Source organism: Pomacea canaliculata, linkage group LG11 (genome assembly GCF_003073045.1).
Source record: "Pomacea canaliculata isolate SZHN2017 linkage group LG11, ASM307304v1, whole genome shotgun sequence".
NCBI lineage: Eukaryota > Metazoa > Mollusca > Gastropoda > Architaenioglossa > Ampullariidae > Pomacea > Pomacea canaliculata.
Genome location: NC_037600.1, coordinates 9,244,754 through 9,272,587, shown reverse-complemented (window position 1 = coordinate 9,272,587; position 27,834 = coordinate 9,244,754). Strand labels below are relative to the sequence as shown.

Sequence of the window (27,834 nt, the reverse complement as noted above, 5' to 3'; positions counted from 1 at the left end):
AAGGTTTTAAAGGCTCACCAGAGTGGATTTTTTTAACAGTTGAATTAAATTCATTGTAAAATCTGCGAAAGGAACATCCAGGTAGAACAAATGTGCTTCCGGCCCCAGCGATTTAAAATTCGACTGTCTCTCGTTAATACAATAAAAGATCAAACCCGTCAAGTCAAGATAGTATATCACTTCAGCGAGTTGAAGAAAGGATTGCAAAATTAACTCGTCCCTTTTACACCCCAGGCTCCCATCATTTTGCAGTAACAAAACGACCTCAAGGGGAAATTACCTTTAGAAACACGTGCTTCTGACCGAACAGACGATGAAAAAAACAATTTTTAAGTGACGGACACAGACAGCGACAGAGAAGGTTCTATGGAATAATTTATCATCATTATTATTGTTCTCTCTCTGCCCCTTTCCAGAAGTTCAAGTTTCAAACGAAACCGAAGATTGTCGAGAACAACAAAGTTGTGGTCCCGTCACGCACAGCCTGTAGAGTTGAACGAAGGTTGCACGCTCGGGAAATGACGTCACAGTCGCTACCTGCTGACATTGCTGCTTTTTTTTTTTTTAATCACGAACACATTGATCTTTGGCGGCACCAGTCGAAGTAGTCTGAAAAAAGAATGGTGAGGGGGGTGGGAAGGAAATGATGGGGGAATCGATTTCATGTCAGCACCTGAACCCCTCGCACTGAGGCAGACGTTGGGCGCACACCAGGGACCGCCAGCATCACACTCATCACCTCTGTCAGCTCTGCTGTTGGTGTTGTTATTGGTGGTGGTGGATGTTTTTCAAATTTCAGTCTCTGGCTGTACACTTGCTACTTGATAAAAACCAGTTTTCGCACTTGAACGCCACTACGAACCCCATCCACCCCATCCCACCCCAACACCACGAAGAAGACCAACCACCTTTGTGGTCGAAGAGAACGTGGATTGATGACGATGGTGGTAAGAATGTGCCTGACAGGGAGTCAAGTTAATGTCCCACTAACTCTCTGTAATCGCCACCTTTCCGACGTGACCGACTTTCTCTAGTCACCAAAATGAGGTTACTGGTGCTAGTCGACCCTGTGCTCACGATATCTTTGGATTGATCTCTCTAATCAGTTCTTGCAAGTGTCCAAGCCCTCTCTTGTTCTCTGTGAGAGCAGAAACTGATATCGCTTATTGCTTTAACATTATTTGTTGGATTCGACAAGGTGGTGTGCTAGGTCTACTGTTATTTTCAATAGATGTATCCGAATTACGAAAGTAGGGGTATAGCGAGCGCGAAAGAGTGCGTGCGTGCGCCTTCTTACCTATCTGTAGTCCTGTTTGTGAATAAATATCTCCATGGATGGACCAAATCTTTTCCATCAGCTAACCCAGCTCAAAAACACTCTCTTCAATCCTGACACGAAGCTGGCAGTCCAGGAGAGCAGGACCTGACAAGCTAAAGCGAAAACGAAATATTACTGCGGCTAGAGCGTATTATGTGAACCTTATCTACTGCCTCCAATGCTTTAACATTTTGACGATGACGACGATGATGACGTCGTCTAGCTATCCATATAGACGATGACCAACGACTTCAATGTTCCCCGTTACTTAGTAACTCATTGTTTTGTGATTTTCTTTTTTTTTCTTTTCTGCTTTGTGATAGATTTGTGCATTTAAATAATTAACTACAGGATGAAGAAATGACACGATGTGTGCCTTTGTCGTTCACCGCTCCCTTTCCTTTATTTTGCTTGTAGGATCCATCACAGTCCACCTACACTATCAACAGCACAACGAACGTGCAAGACGTCGCATGTGGTAACAAGACACGGGTATTCGGGGTAGGGGGGAAGGGACAGCTGACACGTGATCCATCTATCTCCTCTTTCTGTTCATCACTAGCACTTCCGGTTCCCGACAACACATTTCCTATCATGCCACCGTCCCGAAAATGACGGCAGCCTCTTGGGAATATCCACCCTCCCCCTTAAAAAACTCCCCTTCCTCCCACTCCCACAGAATTTGCTTGATAAGTATTTCAGCTGCCAGCCTCAAATGAGGTGGAATTCTAACTAAAATGAGGTGAGCTGGTTCAGCTGAGAATTGGTCAAAGATGGCCTCCGCAATGGCTGACGTAATGCTCCCCAGCACAAAGCTCACACTGAAGGTACCCGTATGTAACGTTACCCCACAACGCAGCCCCCGCCTTCCTCCGTTTACAAGGTGTCTTCTAACCAACGCTCATTTCAATGTTCCTATAGACCATCCACCCACCACTGCCACCCCGTTACACTTACATCACTTTTCAACTCTCAGAATGCCACTCTAGCAATGAGAGTTCCGGTGAACACAACACTCTGAGAGTTGTCTTGACTCTGCTCCAGCCCAGAGTCTTCAGTCTTTCTACACCATCTCCAACGCCGAGGCCAATAAAATCTGCGATCTGTCCACAAACAGACTGCGTTGAAGTTCGCAGCGTTCGTCAGGTGAGAAACACGAAAGAGATACATAACGACCAAAAAAAGAAATCAAGAAAACAAACTCACGAGGCAAGAGAAAGTGAAATGAAAGGAACTACTCGGCTTACAGAAAGCTCTGCACCGAACGGGGAACTGGTTTTAACGGTGTTTTCTGTGTGTGAGCACACGTGACTTTTGCATTTATGTGAGAGCTTTTCTGTGTAGGTATGTGAGTCAATGCGTGCGCACATGTGTGCGTGCACACGTGCATGTATGTGGGAGCTTGTGTGATGTGTGTGTTTGCGTGTATTTCGTGTTCGCGTGTGTACAGGTGTACGTGGAAGCGTGTGTGATGTAAGTGTGTGTATATCTATATATGTGTGTGTTTATGCAATATTAGCGTTTTTGCATGTATGTGTGCGTTAACGTTTACGTGCATGCGCACGCGTGTGTAATTAATGCATGGGTGCGAAGAGTTATTGCTCTGAATGACGCCCACGTTGCCTGGAGAAGGTCTAACGTGTCCAACACTGACGTCAGAGCAGACTATAAACCTTCAACACGTGCTTCACAAAGTTTTTCTTTGCTGGCCTCTTCTTCTTCGCGCATGTACGCAGCTGTGACCACCAGACCATGTCCAGCAGACCCGCATCCCGTTCCCAGGTTACACAAGGAATATTTAGTGCGTGGTGATTTTAGAGACTTCCGGCTCCCATTGATTGGAGGATACATTACTTTTAAATATGAAACTCAAAGTTGACAGGGTAGGAATATCTCCCCTCCATTTTTAAACCAAAAAAGAACAATAACCAATCAAAAGCGGTCAAAGATTTGATGCTGATGCTTTTTCTCAAACATTTAAACCGGAAGTTGCAGTTATAATAATGACAAAATAAGAATCAATTAAAAAACACGACAGGTTTCTTTTGAATAATCATGAACGGAGAAACTTGTTCAAAAGTCTATTGTAAAGTCGATAATTTCCTGACAGCACCCTTTTTTTTCCTGACATGATATGTTTATGAATATTTTGCTTCCCAGAGTTAAATCAACAATCCCAGACAGCCACTCTGTGTGGAACACACGTGCACTTAAGTCCGTCCAATGTCTTATCACATTGAACACGAAAGATACAAAGAATTTTTTTTCTTTTTTTTTTTTTTTTTTTTTGTTTGTTTAGTTGGTTGAGTCTGATTTGTTTCTTTTCTTTTGGTTTTTTCAGTTCTTATTTCTGGTTTTTGTTTCATTTCTGATGCGCTCTGGGAGGAGCGTGCAATAAGAAAGTATAAAGTAGTATTAACAATAGACCAATAGACCTATGCACTCACAAGTCAGCAAGAATGGAAAGGTATAAAGTAATGTACAATGTGTAAAATTTGTATGGTAGTATACTATTCTGCGTTCCCCTCTGTCTCTATATATACAAATATCTTTAGTTGCTGGCTCGGCGTAAACACCAATTCCGCCCCCCTCCTATATATATATATATTTTGCAAAATCTATTTTTAAAAACTTGTATCGTGCAGGAATAGCCCCTTATCGGAGTGCTTTTTCAATGATGGACAGAAAGCCAGCAAAGAGGACAAGGAGCAAACAGGGCGGTCACGCTTACATATCAATATTTGTGTAACATGAATTGGCTTACTCAGCCTGCTCAGCCTGAACCTCTACTGATTTCTTTCAATCTTCCATTTTTTTTATCGGAATACACGGAAATAAAGTTCATTATCTCTTCTCTTATGCAATTTGTTGATTGATAATTGAAGCCATCAATCGAAATAAAATTCAGAGGAGTTGGTCTTCTAGAAGGACGGGAAGTAAAGATTATCGGACTGGACTAAAACAGCTAAATTTTAATGAACAGCTAATGATGTCATGTAGAAGAAAAATATAATCGGTTTAAAAGACGGATTCTCTTTAACAAAAACCAAACATTTAATCACTTCTTTAGGAAAATAAAGATTAAAATACATTTTTGTGAAGCAAATCCTGCTGGGATGAAACCTCGACCCAAATTTTAAACATACATTTTTATTTTATTTTATTTTACCACGAATTCATAAAAAGCATTCCCTTTTTAGTGTGGACCACAAAGAGTAGTGGGGTGTGGGGTACACAAAAGACTGAAAAGCATTGTTATGCAGATCTTTCAAAAAGAGTGGTAATATATTTTCATACAGTATTGTCAATCGTTGCTACAAACTTCAGGTAAAGTTTTGATTCGTCATTTCGATGCCCTCTGCAGAAATATTTTTGCATGAGGACATTTCACTACTGAACACATTTTGCAGTGGAGATCGCGATCACTGCAAACTGAATTCATTTTCACCTTTTGCAGCCTCAGGTACCCATCGTGACCTGTGACCTCAGCCGAACAACAAGTACAATGAGTCCTCTTGCAGACAAGCAACACTGTTTTTGGAAATCAAATTCAGGTTTGATCCTTTATTTTTGCAGCTGAAAAGCTGACGTGCCTATGCACATGTTATCTTCCAACCTAATAACTCCCCCTGACACACACACCAACTATAGGTGCAAAGAAAAAAATACCATCAGATGTGTTCCTACAAAGATTTCATTCTCAACTCCATTTTCGTATAAAGGTATTTTCGGAGAGTTGGGGGAGCGGAGGTGCCTGTCTCTAATCCACCCTGGCATCCCTCAGCTTGCCAACCAATCCCCGACGCATGCCAGATATCGAAAAGATGTTCAGGCATATTACACACAGAGAAAGCGGATTCTCATATTTGTCATGAACTTATGTGTCTTCCCATCAGATTGTTAAACTAGATGATTATTTACATTGATTTCTTTTCTCTGCCCTTCCAGATTGTAGGAGTTAAAAACGTTGAGAACTTGCACACAATGAGACAACATTTTCTTTTAAGCTTATCTTCCAGGAACAACACATTTCTAATTTTAAACACTTTTAGGTCTTAAGTCTGTTTAGGGAATAACTTTTATAGAAACACAGCGCACAACACAATTTATATTTTAAGCTAAATTTGTTGTAAATAAGATAAAAATGCTTAAGCCAGATTTTCTCTCCTTTCAGCACAAATTGTCACATACGTTTGTGTAAACTATCTAAATGGCATAGGAAAGATTATTGAAAACGATTTCTAAATTTGCTTCTTTAGAAGAGTTTAAAATTTTAGAAACCCGCTGTGCAACTAGCCCCAGAACCCATAAGTTGTGTGACATACGATTCCCTTGGCACCTGACGTGGCGAGTTGTAAATACTCCACAGAAGCCGCTTTTAGCCGGGCGCTAATGGTTTCTCGTTTCAAGAAGTTTTTTTTAAAATCGTGGTCTTGATAAGGGAGGAAACGAATCTGTTTCAGAGTTGTTTATCTTTGTCGTGTTTCGTACACAACAAATAAAGATTTAGGAATTAATTACTGAAAGACTGTAATTTTCAATCGTTATCACTGGCAGATACCATCTCTTAAAGGGCATTAAATCAGGCGTTAATAATAATTCAAGGGTGGGCATAGCATTACTAGATGATCTCTTATTACACTGCTTTCTGACTGCCCTGTCATATATTATTGATAGAGCATAATCAGTGAAATAGAAACGTTTGTGGGAATATAACTTGTGGTCGCCATGGAAACAATACAAAATTTTAAAGTGTAATCTGATCATCACAATGTTTCATTGTCTGTTTGTTTTGATTTGCATATAATTGTCACATAAAGTTTTCTTTTTATATAACAAACTTGCTTAAAAATCTTTTTAATGAAACATCAGAACTCAGTGTAATTAAACACTAGGTAATAAAAAAATCTATGGAATTAACCAACTATCCTGCGAATTTTATTAGCTGTCTTCCTGACTAGGGATGTATTAAAGATAGAATATAACAAAATGTGAAACTGTGAAAGGTAATGTGTAGTCTTTCTTTGTATGAAAATGACTAATGTAAGAGGAAAAGGGAGGAAACTTAAAATGTCCATTCTTGTTAAGTAGCGCTGATTCTTTTATCGTTGAATCCTTGTCATCGTTCTTCACGCCTTGCCACTTACGTTTAAAGAAAATAGCTCCATAGTAAAAGAATAACTTACCTAGCATGAGTATCTTCACGGTCCGCGCTTGTTTTTCTTTGTCGGCAGCAATGGAGTCATCAATCGACCTTGACCTTCGTCGTGCTTCCTGCTCTTGCATGGCTACGCTGGCGCTGGCCCCCATGACTGCGAGTTTTCTTGAAACAAACTGTTCCTCTTGCTATCCGCTCGAGCCTCCGGGCTCAAACTGACGCGCCTGGCAAGCAACGCGAGGATTGCACCAAGGCGCTCACACACGCCCCTGGCTGTTTGAACGGTCAGCAACTTAGCACGACGCTTGCTTTCCGCGTGAATGAACCGACGATCAAAAGCGTCAGCAAAATCGAAGGACCATCGTCGCCATCACCAGCTGTTCATTTGATGATGCAGTTTATAATCATCAGCGTCAACATAACTTTGGAGAGAAACAGAAGGCGTACTCAGTTCTTGAGGCTGCTCTGGACACGTGCGGACTTCAGTACATCCAAATTCAAAGACGTCTTTACAATCGTTTATCCAGCAGAAAAGCAAATCCACAGAATTCTACCAGCAGCTCTTGGTCATTTCACTGAAAGAAATAGGTTGTGGTAAGACTGAGATATGAGGGAAAAGTGTATTTTCTAGATCGGCAATAGTTTTTCAGCACAATAAACTTTTAGATGATTTACTACTCTTAATAGTAAATCATAATTATAGCTTTAGGAAAGGTAGCTGTGGATAGCAATATTCTAATGGCAGTCTTTTTTCTTACATCTGTGTTTTTCCACATTTTTTCTTGACATTGTTTCTTTCTTTAGTTATCTAGCTGTATCTCGTATGCAAAGTGCTAATTTTAGATACATTTTTTATGGTCCGTTTATTTCACACTCAGCTTCAATAACCTGTTGAAACTTTTATTTAAAAGGTAGTTAAAGTTAATAATTTAAAGACCAGATTTGCAGAATCCGTAAAAGCACCATTTTTTTCAATTTTTGTAGTCTTCAAGCTACCATCAGTTTCATGTCGAATAAAGCAAAGCGAGCTTTAAAAAAAAAACACCGCATTTTACTTCATAAATCTTGAAACCTTTCCTTATTTTATTTTCTTGAGTCACTGGAATTTGTAATTGAAAGGCTTCGTGTCGGAGACTATCTGAGAAAACTTACTTCCCTCTCTTCATCCTCATTACCCGGCCCCATGCACCAAAAATACTTAACCTGTTTAAGGTGAAGGTTGGCGTGAAAGCGATTTTAAACGAGGGACATGTCTGGCTTCGTCCTTGCAACCATGTTGATCATCAGCTGATGTGATAGAATGCAGTTCCCTCCCTAAGCTTGGTCTTCAGTGAAGAATGGAAAAAGACTGGCTTTGATTCCTTCCTGGAACACACACGCACGCACAAGCACGTGAAGAGAATCGATAACGAATTTCTGTCACACAGTTCAATGGCTGTTGAGTTCCTGCCTGCTACCAGACACTCTGCCGTCCCCCACACACAGAGAGAAACATGGACACAAGAGGAAGTTATCTCAGCTTGGACGTGATAACGAACCTTCAGTTACCACCCCGGGTGCTTGTTAAGACCGAAGCCTTTTTCTCACTTCCGCCCGGCCTGGATTTTTTCTTCTTCCATCGCTCCAGACACGGGGTACTGCCGGTGCTGGTGAAGTTTGGTGCTTAGCAAAGGTGAAGGTTGTAGCCGAGGAGGACGAGAAACTATTTATCTCCTGCACGCTCTTGGCTAGCGACATGCGCACCACGACGATGCATGGCGTCCACAGTTCAAGTCATCGCTTCTGTCGGTCCTGCAAAGATCCTCTCCGTCTCGCTCGGTCGATCTGGAAAATTAAAAAATACGTGGACTGGGTCAATGCACCCGGCTGAGCGGAAGAAAGAAAGGAGGAGCGCTCTCGAACGCCGTGTGTGTGGGGGAAGGGTCTTTTTTTTTTTTTTTTTTGCCGTTCGGTGATACAATACTGGTTTAGTCCTTGAGCAAGCTTAGCACAGATTTTACAAGACGGTTAAATAAAAGACGTTTTTTTTCCAACCTTGATCACACATTCGTCCCGTTCTATCGATCCACCCGTCCACCCTAGACCATGTTTGTCCCCATAAGAAGGGTTCAAGTCCATATTTGACCTGTTACAAAATAAAGCTAGAGGAATATGGACGAACGTTTGAGCCAAGCTTGGCACAGTGTTTACTTGGCGGTTATGTTGTCCAGCCTCGTCTAGCCTTAACGATAGATGATGGGATCGACAGATATTTCCTGTCTTGGAACTGAAAGAATCTGCCACACATCGTTGAGAGCGATGGAGGAAAGTCTTGTTCCACTTTTCTCCTCCAACAACCCACTCCACACTTACACGGCTGTTGATGATGCTGCTGCTCATCGGAGATGCTTTAAGAGGAGGCTCTTGGCAAGATGCCAGAAACACGAGGTTGCGCATGACAGGAAGAGTGTGAGACTAGAGTAGGGGTGCACACAAACATAACAGTTTGTTCTTTCCAATGTGCGTGTGTTGGTCAGTGTGTCTGCCTGTACGTTTATTTTTTGTGTGAATGTGTGTTTGGATGTTCAGAAATCTATTTTTGTTCATTCCCGCCTTCACGTATCATTTCAAATCACTCACTATCGCCGACAGAGATATAGAATTTCGGTTTCTCTCTCTCATCTTAAACCCAGGGTTACGGAGTAATTAACTCGTACGAGTAATTAATTCATAAGATTAATTATAGTGACTATGATGCCCTTCTGAACAACGTTACCCTTTTCACCTGCATCACCTCTGACCCCCTCTTCTCTTTCCCTTGTGTGTGGTCTGAACCTTTCCGTCGTTAGGGAATGAAGTGGGGTTTTTTTTTCTTGATTTGGTTTTGTTTGTTTGATTTTTGTTTGTTTTTTTTGTTTTGGTTTTATTTGATTTTGGGTGTTTGGGTTTTGTTTGTTGTTTTGTTTTGTTTTTTATTTCGATGTTTATCTCCTCTCTTTTGCTCATTTACCTTCCCGCAGACCCTCTACGATGTAGTTAGGTAGTTATCCCTGACCGCGCTACATAGGTATCGAACTGAACACCTCTTGGTTTTAACCACTCAGCTATCTATTTCTCACTTTTGAATCGTAGAGTTAGTCAGAGACAGACTTCGATTATATCAGCCAAAGTTTTAATATTTTTCATCAAGAACAGTTGAAACACTGCACATATCAGTGAAAACTGCTCACTTCGCACTAACATGTGCCGGGGTGGGGTTCAAGTTTGTTACTGGGTTGCTATGTGACGTAGCACAATACATGTAGTGTGCTGGTTGCTAGGTATGCAGCTCTCCTTCAGTTATAAAACCTCCATTGGATTGTTTGGTTGGCTGGTCTGTCAGGGTTTGTTTGCATCCCATGGCATTAGTTTGTACCCTTTTCACTCCGTTATTTTGAAAATAAAATCTTGACATCACGAGACCGAAATTAATGTCACACTGTGTGACGTGTGTTTACTCATAAAATCTAATTTGTGTGATGTCACAGTGCGTCGGGCTACTTGGTGTAGTTAAAAAGAAGTCATTGCGCTCACTCACTAAAACAAAATCGCACCACTGAAGAAAATAAATAAATACTTAAAAAAAAAATAACACAACAGCTGCAAGCATTCTTTGAATGCTGGACTTTTTAAAAAAAAAACCTGTAAATTTGAGATGTCGAGGGGTACATGCACTTGCACTCGTCGAAAGAATTATTGCTTTTCCACGCGGGGACTCGGATCTCCTCTATTATCGTTCACTTGACGACTCCTTAATGAACGAGGCTCGCGTTTACGATGGCACTCATCTACCTTATCGTCGAAAGCGTCATCTGGCGCATGATGAGAAGGTAAACAAAGACCCTCTGCTGCACGGCGCGGAGGTTTCTGAGGACGCTAGCGAGGGCAAAGGTCATTAGTTCCGGCAGTGAGAGACAACAATCGCGTAATCTTTTTTTCTTCAAAAAATAGAAGAAAGCTCACGCGAGAGTAATGCACAGATAATAAGTTCAGTCTCACAAAAATTTAAAAAACCAATGAAACTGCAAGGGAAACGTTCACACCATCAGTTGAACACTTATTCTCTCCTTCGTTGCTTAAAAAAAAAAAAAAAAAAAAATGCAACACTTATTTCTTCAGAACAGTGAGCTAAAAATAGCCGAAGAACAATTCCTGCCTCAGTTCTTGTAAGGACATTCTAAAGGTAATAAAGACAGTTGCCAATACTTTGCAGAAGATATGTGTTGTGAGTTGGGTTGTTCATATTGGCCGTAGCCATGGAGACTGAGCGTTTCAACCAGTGGCAACGCCGCTTTATTGCTCTGGTGGCGCCACCTGCACTCCTGAGCCCAAGTTTCTCAGCAACCACAGAAAAACAACGATCATTTCTGTCTCAAAGAAAAAAATTAAAGGGAATTTTAGATGATTTGATAATTTTTTTTTACTACCTTGCACTAATTTCTTTTGTCTTTATGTCGACATTCTCGGTTTAGTAGTCTGTGATGTTAATGTCGCGGATTTGTTTTATGTTATAAGGCCACGGAATTCGTAACGAAGCTGTCAAAATGTTCATACCTTTCTATCAACATTATACATTTCTTTCCTTTCTTCAGTTCTTTCATTTCACAAAGATTATTTATAACTTTTAGATAAAATCTTTTTTGTTGACTGTTTTGTGATCTGAGAGTTTGGGACCAGACCATAAACTCTTTGTAGTTCGTAGTCTCCCTCTCTGTCTCTCTCTCTCCCCTTCCTTCCCTTCCTTTTATTGAGATTTAAAGCCATAAAGAGTTTCGATACTTCCCTTAAATAATAGTTAATAATTAATACTTTTGTCATACTCTCTTTTAGGTCATACATTTACCATCATCATCTTCATCATCTTCATCATCATCATCATCATCATCATCATTGTAATTTAGTATATTCTTTCCTTGTATTGGGCAAGGGCAAGATGTTAAACAAAATCATGCTTTGCTTATTCTGCAAACCTTGAAATTAAGAATGATCATTGTCATTCTGTTTGTTTGCTTGCCTGCCTGTCCGCCTTCTCGCCTGCCTGCCAAGCTTAAATCGGAGGAAGACTAACGTCTGCCAGCAGGCAGTTAACCAACCCCACGATGGAGTTAGCGGTAACTGCTGTATTGACTTGTGCAAACCGAGAACTCTTTTGTGGGCTGGCTTCCGAGTAGTTAAATCTTCTGAGATGTTTACTGGCGGAAGATTATGTTACAGATGTCTTTGACACAACCCCACGCCTTCTCGCCGAACTTAATTTTCTCTGAAAGCGGTGGAAACAAATGGAAGGGGTGTGTGTTTGTGTGAAAACGAGACCTTGTTTTCTGTCCGGAGATGAGTGCAAAGAAATAAGTCTCCTAAACAGACTCTGATTATGTTTGTCGAATAGGAAAATCATGATCCGGCGAGACGAAATAACTACACTGGTTAGCACGAGAGTTGTATGTGAAGCGCGAGGTCCTGTAATCCGAAGCATAATGCTAGGAACCTGACCTCGTGATAAAAGGATGAAGCGTGAATATGATGTGTGTGGTGGTCCAATATGGTCCAATTGTCTGCAACACAAAAGTTATTCGGTGTACCAGAATATTTTTACCAACTTTTCTGAATAATTCTGCTACAATTTTGAAGGGGGAAGGGAAGAGGAATGGATGGATTTCTTGAAGAAATTGGACAAAATCATTCTTTCCACTACGCCCAGCTGTGAGCTTTCACCAGCAGATACTAGTCTGAGGATAGCTGGCTGGTCTCTGGATGCTCTCCTCCTTGATGCCAACTGACACGACCTTCCCCTGACCCTTCCCCATCCATTCGCTCATCCCATCCTGCACGTGCTGTGTTGGGAGACAAAACACGACCTCACACGTTTATTATCTGAACCTTGAGTTTCCACTATCTCTGAATACATTTGCCCCTAAAAACTCAAAACAGGATCCGAGGATGTGTTCCCTTTCCAGCACTTTCAACGTCTTATCGGCACCAAGTTCTTTTTTGAAAACCCAAAACAAAGTTTGGTTGAAGTGAGAAAAAAGAGCTTTATTATCATTTAACGGCTACAAATAAGATTGCATCTGTAAATACTAACCAGACATCAGTTATTTTTACCACGAAGGATTACTGAAGGTTAGCGGATTCTTCATTTTCTTTTTAAGATTTTGTTTAAGGAAAGGTCCTTTCAGATTTTGTAGAGAGCGCGTCTCGGTCTCTTTCTATTTTTTTCTATAACAAAGTGAATCTTTTTGCTCACAAAATTTATCAGTCACTTCTCTTCTGAAGTTGGAGTCCATAATCAGACCAACCTTCATGACAGACCATATAACCTAATGATCTCTATTGTCATTAAGCAAACAAAGAATTTCATCCATTTGACATTCATGAAGATGCTGTCGAGGTTTAACATAATAGTTGACAGGGATCGACATCCTTGATGTAGTAATTAACAAAGACATCCTTGGTGTTATCTGCATCCTTGATGTAATAACGGACAAAAATAACTCTCCTTTATCTTCCTTTTTGGTTTGCACAGATTTTCCCGTGCAATCTCTTTCTTTAAAACTGCATTTTTCATCCTCGATGTCAGCAGCTTTGATCAGAGTTCTGGGGTCGCTGATTGCGTTTCTGGACCTTCCATCCTGAGAAAGATTGGATACTCAAAATAGAGCATGCTAATTATAGAAATGGCTGCAAGAGGAAATGCACTTCCCTTCTCAATATCCATCTCTCCACGGAAATCCTTCACTCGCGGTGTCTTCAGAAGTGCTGAGAGGCGGAGGTAGGCAGATCGGACCTGGACAGATAATGCATCCAAACAGCGTAGTGCACGAAGGTGATGGAAGGAGTAAAATTCACAAGAAAACTTGCTTGTTGCTGTTTCCATCTTTGTAATATTTGAAAGCGTCAGTGGCATGGGGGGAGGAGGCGGAGAGTTGTCTGTCTGATTAAAAGTTTTTTCACCCCTCACCATTTAACCTTAGAGTACCACAGCTGTGACTGCATGGCAAGTCACAGATGACTGGTCAGGTAGACATTAATCGGCGCAAACATCAGTTAAAAAAAGAGGGTTTGTGGCTGAAGAGTTGGAAATGGCTATAATTAGAACTGTTACATTTTCTTTGTATATTTTGTGTATCAATCCTGCACGGCATTCATTTCACTGACATGCGCTTTTCATACTTTCAATTCATATTTTTTAGTTTGTATTTTTTTCTATAATCGCAATTTTTTTATGTCTGTGGCCCTTCCTGTCATTGTTTTCGCTGTCACCTGCTGCATACGTCACCTGCTCTGCAAAACTTCCCGCAACTTACATTATCCAGCAGTGTTGCACTCACCTCCCGAAATCTGCAGAGCTGCACTCCTCCACGTTCAGAAAGAACTGCACTTTCTCCCCTCCCTCCAAGCTCCCTTCGTATACGTCACCTCCATCGCTGCTGCGCTTCCAGTTCACATCACCTGCAGGACTTCGTTAGTTTCCCTTCCCTTCCCCTTCCCCCTCCACATGCGGTCAGAGGAAGAACTGGCTTATGAACATGAAGGACCTACTGACCCCCGACAGGTGAGTGGTGGAGCTGTCGTGCTCCCACTTTCCCCAACCCATCCCCCAACGACTGGTACCAAAGGACAAAAGACAAAGGAGTGACTCACCGGCAGAGCTGTTATCCCCCTCCCCCAAATCGCAACACTTACACAAACAGCAAGAAGTGTTGCTCTCACCACTCGATGACACAACACTCTTCTGGAAAACTCTTGTCTTCAACACTGACAATCCCACAGACAGTAAATCAGAAGATGCCAACCACAGTCTGCAAAGTTCTCATTTTTGCAGAACCTAAAAACGGAGAAGCAAACTTTCGCTTTCTTTTAAAAAAAAAATTAAACTCTCATTCTGTTAACAAAAAACAAACAAAAAGGAGAGAAGAAATCGGTGAAAATTGTTCGACCGTTCATTCTTCTTTTCCAGACCTTGCTCTGCTAGCTCCATCGAGCTCACCTGCCTCCAAGTTGTCAGCAATGTTAACCCCCTGCTTAACCTCCCCACCATGTGTTGGTTGCCTGGCATCCACTGCAAAGTTTGCCTCAGACCTCAGACGCGCCTCAAACAAAAGTTTGTAGAACCATGATGCACACGTCTGCTAATGAGGGAGGACTGCTGCCAATGGAGAACTGGTCTCGGAGGCAAAGCCGGATGGGTGTGTCGTTCCTTCCATTCTGGACGGTAAACTGTTTGAGGTTGAAGTGCCAGCTTTCCTCACCTTCAAAAAATTCTTGTCAGTAATTCTCAGGGTGTTTGATGGTTTCTCGGTCCGGTTTTCTTTTTCGGAATACCTGGTTGTTTTCTCGCTTTTTTTCCTAACATTCCTTCGTCTTTGCTGTTTATATGTCTGTCTATTCTTGCGGGTGTTGGTGTTCTATTTCCCCTCTCTTCCTGTCTTCTACAAATAAATCTCTTCTCTCATCATTTTTGTTCTTTCTCTCTTTTTCTCTCGTTCACGTATATACTTTGGTTAGTCTTTGTTCAGCTGCAGAATTTGTTTATGTTATAATCAGTACTGTGTTTTCTACACTCCAGAGCACAACAATGGATTGGTAGGTGAGTTTACCTGTTGTGTCCACAGTGTGTATACCTTCTGTCTATTCTAAGTTGTTACTTTCTGGTTGGGATGCAAAATTTAATTGTCACTAATAGTAGAAGAAGAACAACAACAAGAACAATAACAAGAACAAGAAGAAGAACAAAAACAAGAAGAACAAAAAGAACAAGAACAAGGAGAACAAGAAGACAAAGAACAACAGCAAGAAGAAGAAGAACAAGAAGAAGAACAAAAAGAACAACAAGAACAAAAAGAAGAAACTTGAGATTTATATACCACATGTTCACGTTCAGGAAGAAACATGCTTTCAGCGCTGAAGACAAAAATGAGACATGGGAAATATACGAAGGACAGTAAGGATAAACAACAGCACCGATAACGAATAAAAGACAAATAAAAAGACGCAAAGAAGAATCGAGTAACAAACAGGATTCCGAGTTTTGTTAATATACAGAGGAAGATGAGCAGGCGGACTAGCCAACCGACGAACAAATTGAAAGAGAGAGAAGATGGACCATGATGTGGATCTGTCGACATCTTCAACCTTTGTGACAGTCCCTGCTGTTCTTATCCGTTCATTCAATTAAATACTTAGGTTAATTACTTCTTGGATTACAAAATGTTTGTACATATCTTACCAACACTGTGTTTTTAACGCCCAGGAGCTAGCACATTCTTTGGTAGATACACGTGCGACCTTTGTGTTTTCCTATTGTTTACCTCCCGTCATCCACTACATAAATGACTAGGTTGCTAAATTCTTGTTGTTAGGTTACAAAATGTAATTATTTTCTCGTGACAGTTGTCAGTCTCAATACCCTTTAGAGGGGAACAGGTTAATAAAGAATCTTGAATCCTGTCTTCCATCCTTCCTTCACTCATGGATGCGAGCCTACACTGTATGAAGTCTCAACTCTCTCTCTCTTTCTCTTCCCTACCCCAAACTTTACACCTTCCCATTAACATACCTGGAAATGTTTGCTTACTTACAAATGTGTGTTTGTGCATATGTATGTGTGTGTGCGAGCGTGTATGTGTGCATGCTTGTGTGTTTGTGTGTAAGAGGGAGAAATGTGCGCTTCTGTGATTGTATTTTTTTCTTGTCAAAAACATTCTCCAGTCTACTCGTCCAGCCCTCGCATCTGTCTTCTCTCCTCTTTTAACCTCCTAAATTAATGGAGACAAGGAAGCAAGGAGGTGGCGGTAGACGAGGGCAAATAAAAACATCAGGTGTTGAAGTCCGACGAAACACTGTTCCACACAAACGACAGAAAACTACATCTAAAAAAAATATTTAATATTTTAAAATTATTTTTGCAGAAGCCAAACATCAACTGTTATTGATGATACCTGTCATCTCTTCTGAGCAAAGTGTGTCCTGGCTGTGTTAGCCTCATCAGAGGCAGTCTCTCGTGGTTTATGAGACACTTTGATGTGTCAGGCGGAAGAAGCTTCGAGAAGAGAGGTTTGCTACTTTATAACTTGATATGGTAATAGCTGAATGGCCACAAAGCCGTGTGGACCTAATGGACGTAAATGGTTCAACGTGTCTAGACCACAGTATATGGAAGGCTGGACCTAATCTTCTCTTCCTTGATAAATAAGGTATTTGTTTCTACTAAGTAGCCGCTGGTTGAGCAGTTCCGAGATGATTACGTGTGAAAAACTATTTTCCAAGACATTTCGTCCGAAAACTTAAAGACTGTTTCTGGACACAAGGGATGGAATTTAGCAACGAAACAAAAACCAAACCTCTTAAAGTTAATACAGTCCTCAATTTTAGCGGAGAGTTTAAAAGTTTGGTTCTAAGAAAAGAACTGACACGAGATGTGATATTTAAAAGCAATCTCTGGTTCACGGTTTTTCAGTCTTTAGAGATATCTATATATAACTATAAGTTCACTTTTTTAAAAATGAAGCTTAAAGGTTTAGTGGAGTGCACATTTTTTTATCATAAAATGTTCATTGCAAGCTATTCTTTTTCAAAATCTAAGGAATTTCACTCCTTTCTCTCTCGAGACACACGCCTACAAACAACCGTGCACAGGTCAAGGTAAAAAAACACAGACGTCAGGATTGTACGTAGATACGTTTACGTTGTCAAAGAGTTCAGCCAATGGGAGAGCTAGGACGATGTGATAAGAAGGCCTACAAACATTTCACCCCGAGTTTGACCTCAGTCTATGGATGGTGATATCCGTAGGTGTGTGTGTATCTCGAGAACGAAAAGAGGTTCTTCTTCTCTCAGATTTAGGGAAAAGTATCTTGCACTGAGATTTACCATTTCGTTAAAATGCTTTCACCCTAGTAGACATTTAAGTTTTTGACATTTTGTGAAGGGGTATGCTTGCGAAAAATAAAATCGAATGTCATTATAGTTATCAAATTTCAAATCACAGTTATGGCCCTCGTTATAGCCCTATCTCAGCAAGCAGCTGACAAAATCCAATGGACCAGGCAGGTGTTTTAATCTCGGCCATTTTTTTCCTGTGCCACATGTGAGCTGATGGATGCGCAGGCCTGCAGGTTATACAAAAAAAAAAAAAACCTGCTGAAAATGATGCAGAAGCGTTCCTCACAAAACATTGTCCTTGCTACAACATGATCCTGGGTATCAACTCCTTGTAGCAAGAAACACATTCAAGAGTCCCTCGGTCTATTGAAGCACTAAAGGCAGTAAACGTAAGTGGTTTACCGTGCCTACTGGGCACAAGGAGAAGCCGAGGTGAGTGATTCATCCTGTATAGGGCACAACACGTGGAAAGACAACTCTCTCCTTTTAGCAGTCTTCACCTCCCCTGATAAATCAAATATTCATTTTCTGCTGAGTAGGCAGGACCAAACAGGTCTTGAACCAGCGAGTTTCTGCTCCATGGTGGAGTGCGTTGACAACCCTGCACCGCCACTCTCCTTACCCTTTATCCTATTCCCCCACCCCTCACCCCCACAAAAACAGACCCAATAGGGTAATTTACCCTCTGATGTCATACCATATGTCTGTACAGGGTTTTGAGAGAAGGACCGACAGGTCGACAGACAAGCAGGTAAGCAGACAGGTGGGCAGGTATCTAGATATACTTGGCAGTGATATACTTAGTGGCTGGCTCGGTGTAAAACACGGAATCCCCACCCACCCTTTTTTTCTCAGTTCTTTGGTCATTCTGTCCTTCTGAAAATCCTTCCGTCCTAATACCTTTTAGTACATTCTTCTGTCTACTGTCCTTCAATCTTCCATTTGATTTGTCTTTTTATGTCTTTCCTTCGGTCTATCCTTATCGCATTCTGTGTGATATTCTTTTTGTCTGTGTTTGTCCTTCTGACTATCCTTCTATAGTCCATTTTATTTGTCCTGTCTGGTTTTCTGTCTCTCTCCATCAACAGGCATCTGCGTACATGTCTGTGTGCACACACCCCTTTGATCCCACCACCAACTGGCCAGTTATATCCTTTAAGCTCTTGTGTACTTTGATGCCCACCTCATCTTCACATCTGCAGCTTGCGATGAAAGACGTTCGACACATTGCTCTGTGTTGATGAGGCTGTTATCGTCTTTAACGAGGAAGGTTGCGGTGGCAAAGAAAAGCAAAGAGAACCGTGGGACGTTACACAGAGCGGCAAGATTCCGACAGAGATAAATGCAGATGAATGGGCTGCGTGCTGATAACAGAGCAATCAATTTTCAGTAGTTATCTGTTCTTAGAGGAAACCAAAGTATGGCTCACGGACGATGTCATAAACTGAGTTATCTGCCGCGAGAGGCTCGATAATGATGAGGAATGGTATTTTAGCAGGTCTTTGCAGAACATTCTGGAATATTTTAGCAAGTTACTTTTAAAGAAATAAATACAGCATTTTTTGCAACCAATATGTCAACAAGTGTCCGAGAAACAGTCACAATAATGTAAAACGAAGAGCAATGTGAAGGCGGCGATCACTGCAGACTTAAATGTGAAGACAGATTGCCTAAGATTTCCAGAAAACATGTTTTACTAATATTATTAGTTATGGCAGGAGAAATTCGACCAATGACATACTGAACAGCAATGGGTGATCATCGCTTGTGTTCATTCACTGCGGTTCAGTTCAGGTGGCTGCCGAAAAGAATGGGGCATAGAAGAGGGAAAAATCTGGCCAATAGGTCCAATCAGTTCTCGATTCTGTTCAGAAAAGAACATTATATACAAGCCAGTAGGTCTGGTCAGCTTGCACTAGTATTTAGTAGACAGCATTATATACAAGTCAATAGATGCAATCAGTTTACACTGATTTGACCCCAACACAAAAACATTAAGATGTGATCCCATCAGACGGAGAGACATACTCTCATGTCTTCGCAAAAACCACCGGCATTGAACTAAATGTATTCCCCAAATGTCCAAAGCCACCAGCATTTGTTTCTCTAAGCTTTCTTGGAGAAGACAGTTTAACAAATCAACCAACATTTTAGCAAGTTTTAGCAACAGCAACAACAACAAAAATCTGTCATTATTTCACAAGCGTCTTAGCAAGAAAGACCATGACAAAATATTCACTTCCTGCGTCCACAGAAAACATTTGTCAAAGGGCAAAGATAAACAACCCCACAACACAATGCGAAATTGTTGGTGGGTTTGTTTGTTTGTTTGTTTTTTACGCCGAGCCTGCAGCTAAGGCAAAACAGCCAGCCCTGTAAACAGACCCCACAACACAAGCATCATAATCAAACATTATATAATAATAATGATGAAGACAAGAAGAAAACAGTAAGCAAGTAATGTATGTTATAATGTTCGCACCAGCGTGTCTATAAATAGAAGATTATTGTGGAGACCTCCTGCCTCTATCATATCCCATAATAGTACGCTTGACATGTCGATCCCATAATATTATTCCTAACACGCTAGCGCTGCAAATCACAGCTTCGTCGGGGGGAATCAATAAGCTTTGAGAGATCAATAAGTTGCTTCGGGAGGGGGAAGCTGCTGCAGCTTTGTTACATCAACATATTTCTTTTTTCTTTTTTTCTTTCTCTCTCTCTCTCTGTGTTTGGGAGAGAGGATGATAAAATGCTAAAATGTTTACACTGCAATTTAAATATTGTCTCTCCTACTGTTTTCCTACGAAGTGGAGCATAACCAAAGATACCGATGGTTTAGCAAGAAATATCCCATAATTGTTACCTCCAAAGGTCACACAAGTGCACTAGATAGAATAATAATAAGAACCTTGGATCTTGATGTCAGTAAAATGTGGTTTGTCACTAATTCAACAAGACAAAAAGCCTGTCCGTCTGTCCTGTCATCGAAGAAGAAGTTCAGCTTTCTAGATACTTGTCAGGCAAATGATTCTATTTGTGAAAAATAAAGTTCTTTCCAAATATCTAACACAAAGAGATTAGATGTCTGACACTACAGAATGAAGTTGTAGACAAAAAAAAAAATTTCAGCAGCTCCAAGTTGAAAGGCTAATTCGCTTTAGATTAAGGTATTACGGATGCAAGAATTTGTAAAAAAAAAAAAAAGTAAAAAAAGAAGAATTATTACACATGGTTCTGTATGTGCTCATATATCTGCATTCTTGTCAGATGAATTTATATCCCTCCACCATGAGTATAAACATGGGATGATCATAGCTTTTAAGAGTTATTTATTATGTGTATTCTTCTGTAGTTTGTCATGGTTACAGGGTTATAGGTCAACTACAAACAGAAGAATAAATGAACAATATCTGTAGTTACAGATTAAAATTATTTGTCGGATTTTTTTTCATACAAACTAATTATTATTCTTAATTTTAATGACTACTTGATGATAGATTACATTATACACAAAAATAAGAACTAATGACTCAATGAATGAAATAAGAAGCAGAGAGAAGTGAAGCAGCATCCTGCTTCTTGGAGAGCGGACAAGCAGCTTGCGGTCGCCATGGATACGGTGCCATTTTCAAGAGGTGAGTAATGACGGGAGCGTTAAAAGCATTACGAGGAGTTTGGCCAGTGTCGAGATTTACACAGACGAATGTGTAAACAAGATATTAGACAATTACATCATGTGTGTGTAAACAAGAGACTTGATGGTCACGCCAACAACTGTGTCAGTTAGACACTTGGCACTTAGAGCAAGAATCTATGTACACCACCGACTCCTGCCATGTTGTTGATGTTGCTTGTCTGATTTTCTCGCTTTTAGGTTTGGTTCTGAAGTTCGGTTTTTTTAATTACTTACGGCTGTATAAATATATGATAGGCATGTTGAGTGATGTACTGAGAGCGCGTACGAGTATTTTGTCTTCATGCATGAGCGCGCGCGTGCGTGTGTGTTTGTGTTTTAGAAAGAGAATGTGCGTGTGTGTGAAAAAGAGATTATAAGAATCTGTGTGTTTGTGCGTGTGAGGTAGTGGATGCATAAAAGAGAAATATTGTGTGCATATGTTTGTGTATGTGTGTGTGTTTGTGTATATGTATATGTGTGTGTTCGTGCTCTATCTGCTGCGTATATTGAGTATATATGAATATAAAAGAAGGAAGGAAAAAGAAAGATTTAAGGAGGAACAAGACATGATAAACATGCTTTTAAACTCAGAAAATGTTATCTATACTCCCCAGGCGTCCTATTTTCAGATTACAAGTTTCTGGGACAGAAGGGAATCCACAGAGGCTTATTATTTTAAGAGATTGATGTAGAAAAAGTTAAACCGATTTTTTTGCAAACGTGAGGTGCGTGGGTGGAGCAAACATAACAAATCATTTCGGTAAAGACTTCAGTAAATCACATGATCAACGGCTGTAACCTCATCTCTGCAGATCGTCCAAGTTACTGACTGCGGCAAAGTGAATTTTCGTTTCTGGTGGAACCTTCTAGAAGATTCCTGCTGGGAATTACCTGTTGCGAAACCAGTACCCTGCTTGGAAAAGCTCCTTTCCTGGTCCTTGGCCTCCAGAACATTCGTTGTCTCCATTACATCATGCGAGCTGATGATGTAGACAGATGAAGGAAGAGAAAGTAGTGGAGGTCGGAGTGTTTAGGGGTCAAGGGGTAGGGGGTAGGGTCTTTCATATATTCGCGTGTCAGAAAGTCAGAAGCATCTTCAGTTTGGGTTCTACAGCTGCTAGAAACTTCAAAAGAGTTCATGCACTTTCTCCGCCATGTGCCACAGGTAATAATGCGTGGACTTCAGGTAATGAGGTGAGATTTTCATCGCTCGTGTTTTCCCTCAGTAACCTCGGCTGTTGGGGAAGCTGTTGTCGAATGGCAGGCATTTAAAGTGACTATTAACAGGCCACAAGCAAACTCTAGAATGGAAGAACGAACAGCAACTGAAACAGCGTAGATGCCGACTTTCAATAGAAAAGAGAGGAGCCCGACCCAGTGTCATTATCAGTTCTTATAGGATAAGGGTATTGAGCACTGCTTTTCATCTTGTCGACGGAGACAGACAAAACTGTTGGTTATCAGCTCTTAATTGACGAATCCATTTCCATGTTGCTACAACCTGTCTTCCCTAATTGCATTCTCAACGAGAGAGGTTGACATCGAGAGACGACAACACGGCCAAGAACAGTTAAAACAACAACGATCAAATTCAGAAAAAGAGGAAGAATGACAGCAAGAAAAACAAATACGAGATCAACAAGAACAAGGACTAACTGAGGAAAAAAACAGGAAGAATAATGTGATCAAGAGCATCAAAAAAAAAATAATAACAATCCACAAAAGCAAGAACAAAATAAAAACAGTAAAAGCTACAAAAACAACGAAAATAAAAACAATACAAAAACGAAAACTACAGAAAGAAACGAAAACAAAAGCATCAGAACATTAACGAGAACAACAAGAGTAGCAACAACAGCGAAGCAAGACAAAAACAAAAAGAGCAATTCGAAGAAAACAAAATAAACAACAAGTAGAATATCAAAGAAAAAAAAGACAAAAAAGAAAACAAAATCAACGACACAACAAATCTACAAAATACATAAACAAAGAAAACAAGACAAAAAAAGTATTCTCTCTAGAGCAACAACAAAAAACAGTTACAAAAAAGGAAAAAGAAACAAGAGCAACAACAACAAAATAGTAAGCGCAAAAATAACGACAAAAAAACATAATAACAACCGCAGAAATAGCAAGAACAGGAAGTAGCAGGATGAGCACAAACGACTCAATATTACCTCCACTTTGTTATATTCACCTGCCTCAAATAGACTTGTGAAGGTGTGAAAGGTAGGGAGGCTCAGGTGGTGAGGAATACGTTGGTACGCTGCTCACCTTCTGAAAAGCGTTTCCCCAAAATGACTACCTTTATCGCCCGCTTCAACAAAAAAGCGATTTCCTAGTTTAAAGCTGAAGAAAAAAGACCAAATAATAGCAGTTACATTTCTCCAGGGTCTTGCACGTGCTGAACGAGGTGGACCACGTCTTCCTCTACGCTCGGCGTGTTTACCTCCGGAACAAGAACGGCAGTCTTTGTACCTCAGGCGATAAGCACACAGACAGCTGCCATGCTGCAGGTAAACAAAGACACGGAGGGTCTCTACCCTCCTACCTGTAGCAGTGCCAGTCATAATCGTCTTTTCAGTTGTCTGCCGATGGTGGCCAGATCTTTTCTGGGGGAACCTTCCGCGGGACAAATTCACCGGCATGCGAAACTTTCAATGCACGTTCGCTGTTTCTAGAAATATCTGCACGTGGCGCCAGGCCCCGGCTGTTCGTGCCAAACGTTTCTTTCGCGTTCCAATTCAGTGTAACCTTGTGATCGCGCATGCGTGGTGCGTTCTGTCTGTATTTGTCTGTTACTTGGTAGTGCCAACTGCGTCACTTCTGAGGTATCCCAAAGTCTTGTTTGTTTGTTGGTTGGTTTGTTGGTTGGTTAGTTGGTTAGTTGGTTAGTTTGTTTGTTTGTTTGTTTGTTTGTTTGTTTGTTAGTTGGTTGGTTTGTTTGTTACACAGACAGATCATTCAAGGTCCATTGCCAATGTACTACAAATGGTAAGAAAACATAAGTAACAATATTACAAACATATCTGCAGTATATATTCATATGAAGAGTATAATTTATATCATAGAGTAACAACTGCATATTGTAATGTAAGAATAATGTAATGTAGTACAATGTATGACAACACAGTCCAATACAACTTTTAGTTGAGAACAATCAAAGACATCTGAGTTACAGTGTCAGCTATCTGAGTTCACAGATCGCATAAACACACACAAAGGTAGAATTAGAAATAACGGATTTTTAATACAATCAACTTAACGTTCAAGGTTGGAACTCTTTTTAAAAAAAAAAAAAATAAGGTGCAAAGTGAGGGAAAGGTAGTTTTAATGAGCTTTTTCAAGGGTGATGAAGATCATTTCCGAGCTGTTGAAGTCATAGGCAGGTTGTTAAGCTCAACCGCCGATTATTTCAAATAGAAAGGGCGACAATCTTTAGCGGAACACATACATCTGCAGCACTGTATGTGAGCACGATCTAAACCCATGCTGTTCGTTAGAAATGAAGCAGCAGAGATGATTACATCATGATCATGTAAGTGATAGCTCCTGGGGGAGATCACTCAAACAACCATTAACAATATGGCCTCCATCAGGAGAATTACCTCCCCTCTCATCTCGTCTCTTCTCTCTTCCGCAATCCACCATCATGTGAATTGTTTTACAATTAACATAGCTACAGAAAAATTTATTTCATTTACAAATAGATTGCATCCACTGTTGCGTCGACGGAGAGGAGGGACACGCACAATCTTCTGCCTCGTAAAGTGGCTGCTTGGTGCCTGGCGTGAACCCTCGTGAACTCTCACTGCATCGGGATTCGCTTCTGACGTGGTTTTTTTTTTTTTTTTTTTTGGAAGGGGGGATCTTTTATCCCAGCAACGGTCCTTGGATTCTAATCAGGAAGAGTATCGTTGCTGTTCTTTGCGGTTAGTCAATAAAACAACGGTCACTGGGTCCCGGATGTGCTCACCCACGATAACTCAATGGTTTATAGAACGTTTTCATATCGGATGTAGAACAGGATCGGCCCAGATGGGGTTTGGTCTGGAGTTTGGGTGGGAAGTTGCTTAATTGCTATCATTATTAGGCTTGATTTTAATTTAAATTCGTTATAACTTGTCCTGGTTGGTGTGTGAGAGTACGGTTGGTCTAACATCTGTACAGCTTCTAATTCTGTGTTCCTTTTCCTTTACCTGACACTTGACAGAAGCATAGCTCAGGATATACTATTCACTGCTCTATAGCTACTGGGTAGACCCTACACGAGCTGTAATGAGACATGTTAAAGGCATCAAGTACCCATTTTACTACCTGTAGTAACACAGAAACCAGCATAGAACATGAACATACTGACATCTACCTCCTCAGTTTTGAAAGCAGCGCAAAGCAAGAGCTATATCAGTTCAAGAAAACAAAAATGTTCTGGATGTTGCCTCATCAGACACTTGTTCTCAAATGCCTGAATCCTCCTCTCTGTGTCGGCAAACAGAGCCCTCGTTTCACATCCGTAAAGTAGGATATTTACTATTTGGGACTTGTACAGACTGTACTTTGTAATAAACCTGATATTATGGCTGCACCAAATTCCTTCCAACCTAGCAATTGTCGCGATCCTGATGAGGATATCTTTCGTGAAGTTGCCGTCTTTGGACAGGGTGGTTCTCAAGTACTCAAAGATCCTTTTCAAACCGTACTCCCTTCATGTAGATATTTGCCTTGCCGTCGCCAATGACCGCAATTTCGCTCTTGGTCTGCAGTCCGGAGAATTGTCTGTCAGTCTGTTGGTAAGGTCTTGAAGTTCTCTACTTTCAGATCGATGTCGTCTACAAAGCGTAGGTTGAGTATCGGCCTTCCACCGATGGTGTATAGATGAGACATCCATGAGCTATTCATCTGTCACGTGTAAGAGAAACAAAAAGGATCTCAGAGCCTAGAAGTCGTAGAAGCTGTAAACGGGGTTCAGTGTCCAGGACACAGGTAAGCGAGCCCCAACCTTCTCATCTGGTCCTCATTATCGCTCCTGATAAATCTGGCATCCTGCAGAGCAGCTGCTTGCTGGGCAGGGAAGAACATTCTAGCTAGAATTCTATCAGGTCTCAAACCAGTGATCTTTTTCTCCGCAGTTGAAGACACTAACCACTACGCTGCCTGCCCTCTGTCACGTGACAGATATAGTTAAGTTTGCCGGTGGCTTTGGGGGGAAATTTGTTTGACTTTCAACTTGTTGAAAAACCGAGACTGGAACAACTGCTAAAAAAAAAAACGAAAAAAAACCACTTTTCTCCTTTATTTTCTAAGTGCTGTACCAGACATGAGAAGCTGTCAGATCTTGGTGAACTCTTTGAAAAGGCATCATCTTTAACCACTGTAAGTACAGTATGATTTCCATAAATTTGTTTCTTTGTTGTTGTTTGTTGTTCTTTTGTGGATGTAGGCAAAAGTCGTCAAGGCTTAAGTTTTTGTACCTCCGTCAACAAGAGAGCTCTCATCGTGGGCTCTTACTCTTAGTGTTGATAGCGAAAGCAGAAGCTCATTTACTAAGATGCTAGTCTAGAAGGTCGTGCGAGAAGTGTGTCCTCCAGCAGCCCACTCCATATTCGGTTCTTGCTTAGAGTAAATACCTTCTAGAACTATTTTTCTTCAGAAAAAAAGACTTACTAAAGCTCTGCTGCGAGTTCTGGATCGCTACCCCACCTACTCCACCCCGTCCCCAGAGAATTCAGAGCGGAGTCGCAGCTTGCAAACAAGTCTTTAGACTGTTGCGTGCTATAGGTCGGTAGCGGTTAGTGAAGACATCTTTAGACTGTTGCGTGCGAGAGATTGGTTGCGGGTAGTGAACACGTCTTTAAAGTAATTGCCTCGCCTTGCCCTCGTTTGTGGGCCGTAACTCTCTCGGCTTTACCTCCCCTTTCGCCCCTCATTAGTATTTTAATCATTCGCGTGTTGTGTTCCGAAGCGCGAATTCATTTACGTGTCTTGCCATCTGGCTTATAAAGGAGGAGAGTGAAGACACGAGGGGATTCTTGGGAGTTTCGAGAGATACAGACATACAGACAATGAGATGGAAAAAAAGAACGAATGAAAAAAACGAACAAACGTTTTATACATTATTGCCCATATTTAAAACTGCTGATCGAGGTAGATAAACTCCGATACAATTTCAAACGTTTGTATAAGATCGGTATACCTGGAACATATGAGCATGAAGTTCAGCTCTGCTTCCTCTACATCTGTACAAAAGGTACAGTAGAAATCAGAAGCTAAGCTATTGTATGTGTACCTTAGGGACAGAGACAAAGATAAAGAGTCAGAAAAAAACAAATGGCCACCGGCAAGTCAATAAGTCCATCAAATGGCACAGACCGGATGTGGAATTCTACCTTGGGCATCGGCTACGCCCCAGATGTTCTGATTGTTACTTTCCGTTTCCAATCACTCTTCCCCTTCCCAACCCAAAAAAAACCTCCACCCAACCTCTCGTCATTGCATGGGATGGCGGGTCCGGCATCACCATAAAAAAATCGATGAGGAAGCTGATGAGAACAGCAGGTACTGACAGCAACTTCGTTCAGGGACCCATGTCTGGCTCTGGTTTTTTTATGGCGAGGAGAGAAAGCGCTCAAAATCGACCAGGGGCTGTATTTATGAAGCGATGGTAAGTCGTTTTCCCGAGGGGGCAGAATCGGGAACTCGAGGAAAAGCGTCTTGTTTACGTATTTACAATGTGATGTCCAGACTCCGTGGACACTTCTTCGTGCTTCTTTACCCCCAGGG

At 41.1% G+C, this 27,834-nt stretch overlaps 1 protein-coding gene across 2 annotated transcripts in view; it reads right to left on the bottom strand.

Moving 5' to 3' along the window:
• The window catches only part of LOC112575815 (G protein alpha i subunit-like), a 55,416-nt gene that overhangs the window by 21,175 nt on the left and 6,407 nt on the right, over positions 1-27,834 (bottom strand). Inside the window, exons 2-4 of one of the 2 annotated variants that reach the window (XM_025257849.1) lie at positions 8,015-8,300; positions 7,680-7,841; positions 6,505-7,051 (exon numbers count right to left, since the gene is read on the bottom strand). In XM_025257849.1, coding sequence (XP_025113634.1) covers positions 6,505-6,628 — 124 coding nt within the window. In that variant the 5' untranslated portion in view covers positions 6,629-7,051; positions 7,680-7,841; positions 8,015-8,300. Of the gene's footprint in view, positions 1-6,504; positions 7,052-7,679; positions 8,301-27,834 lie in introns of both variants that reach the window. The other variant, XM_025257847.1, reaches the window with a different exon arrangement.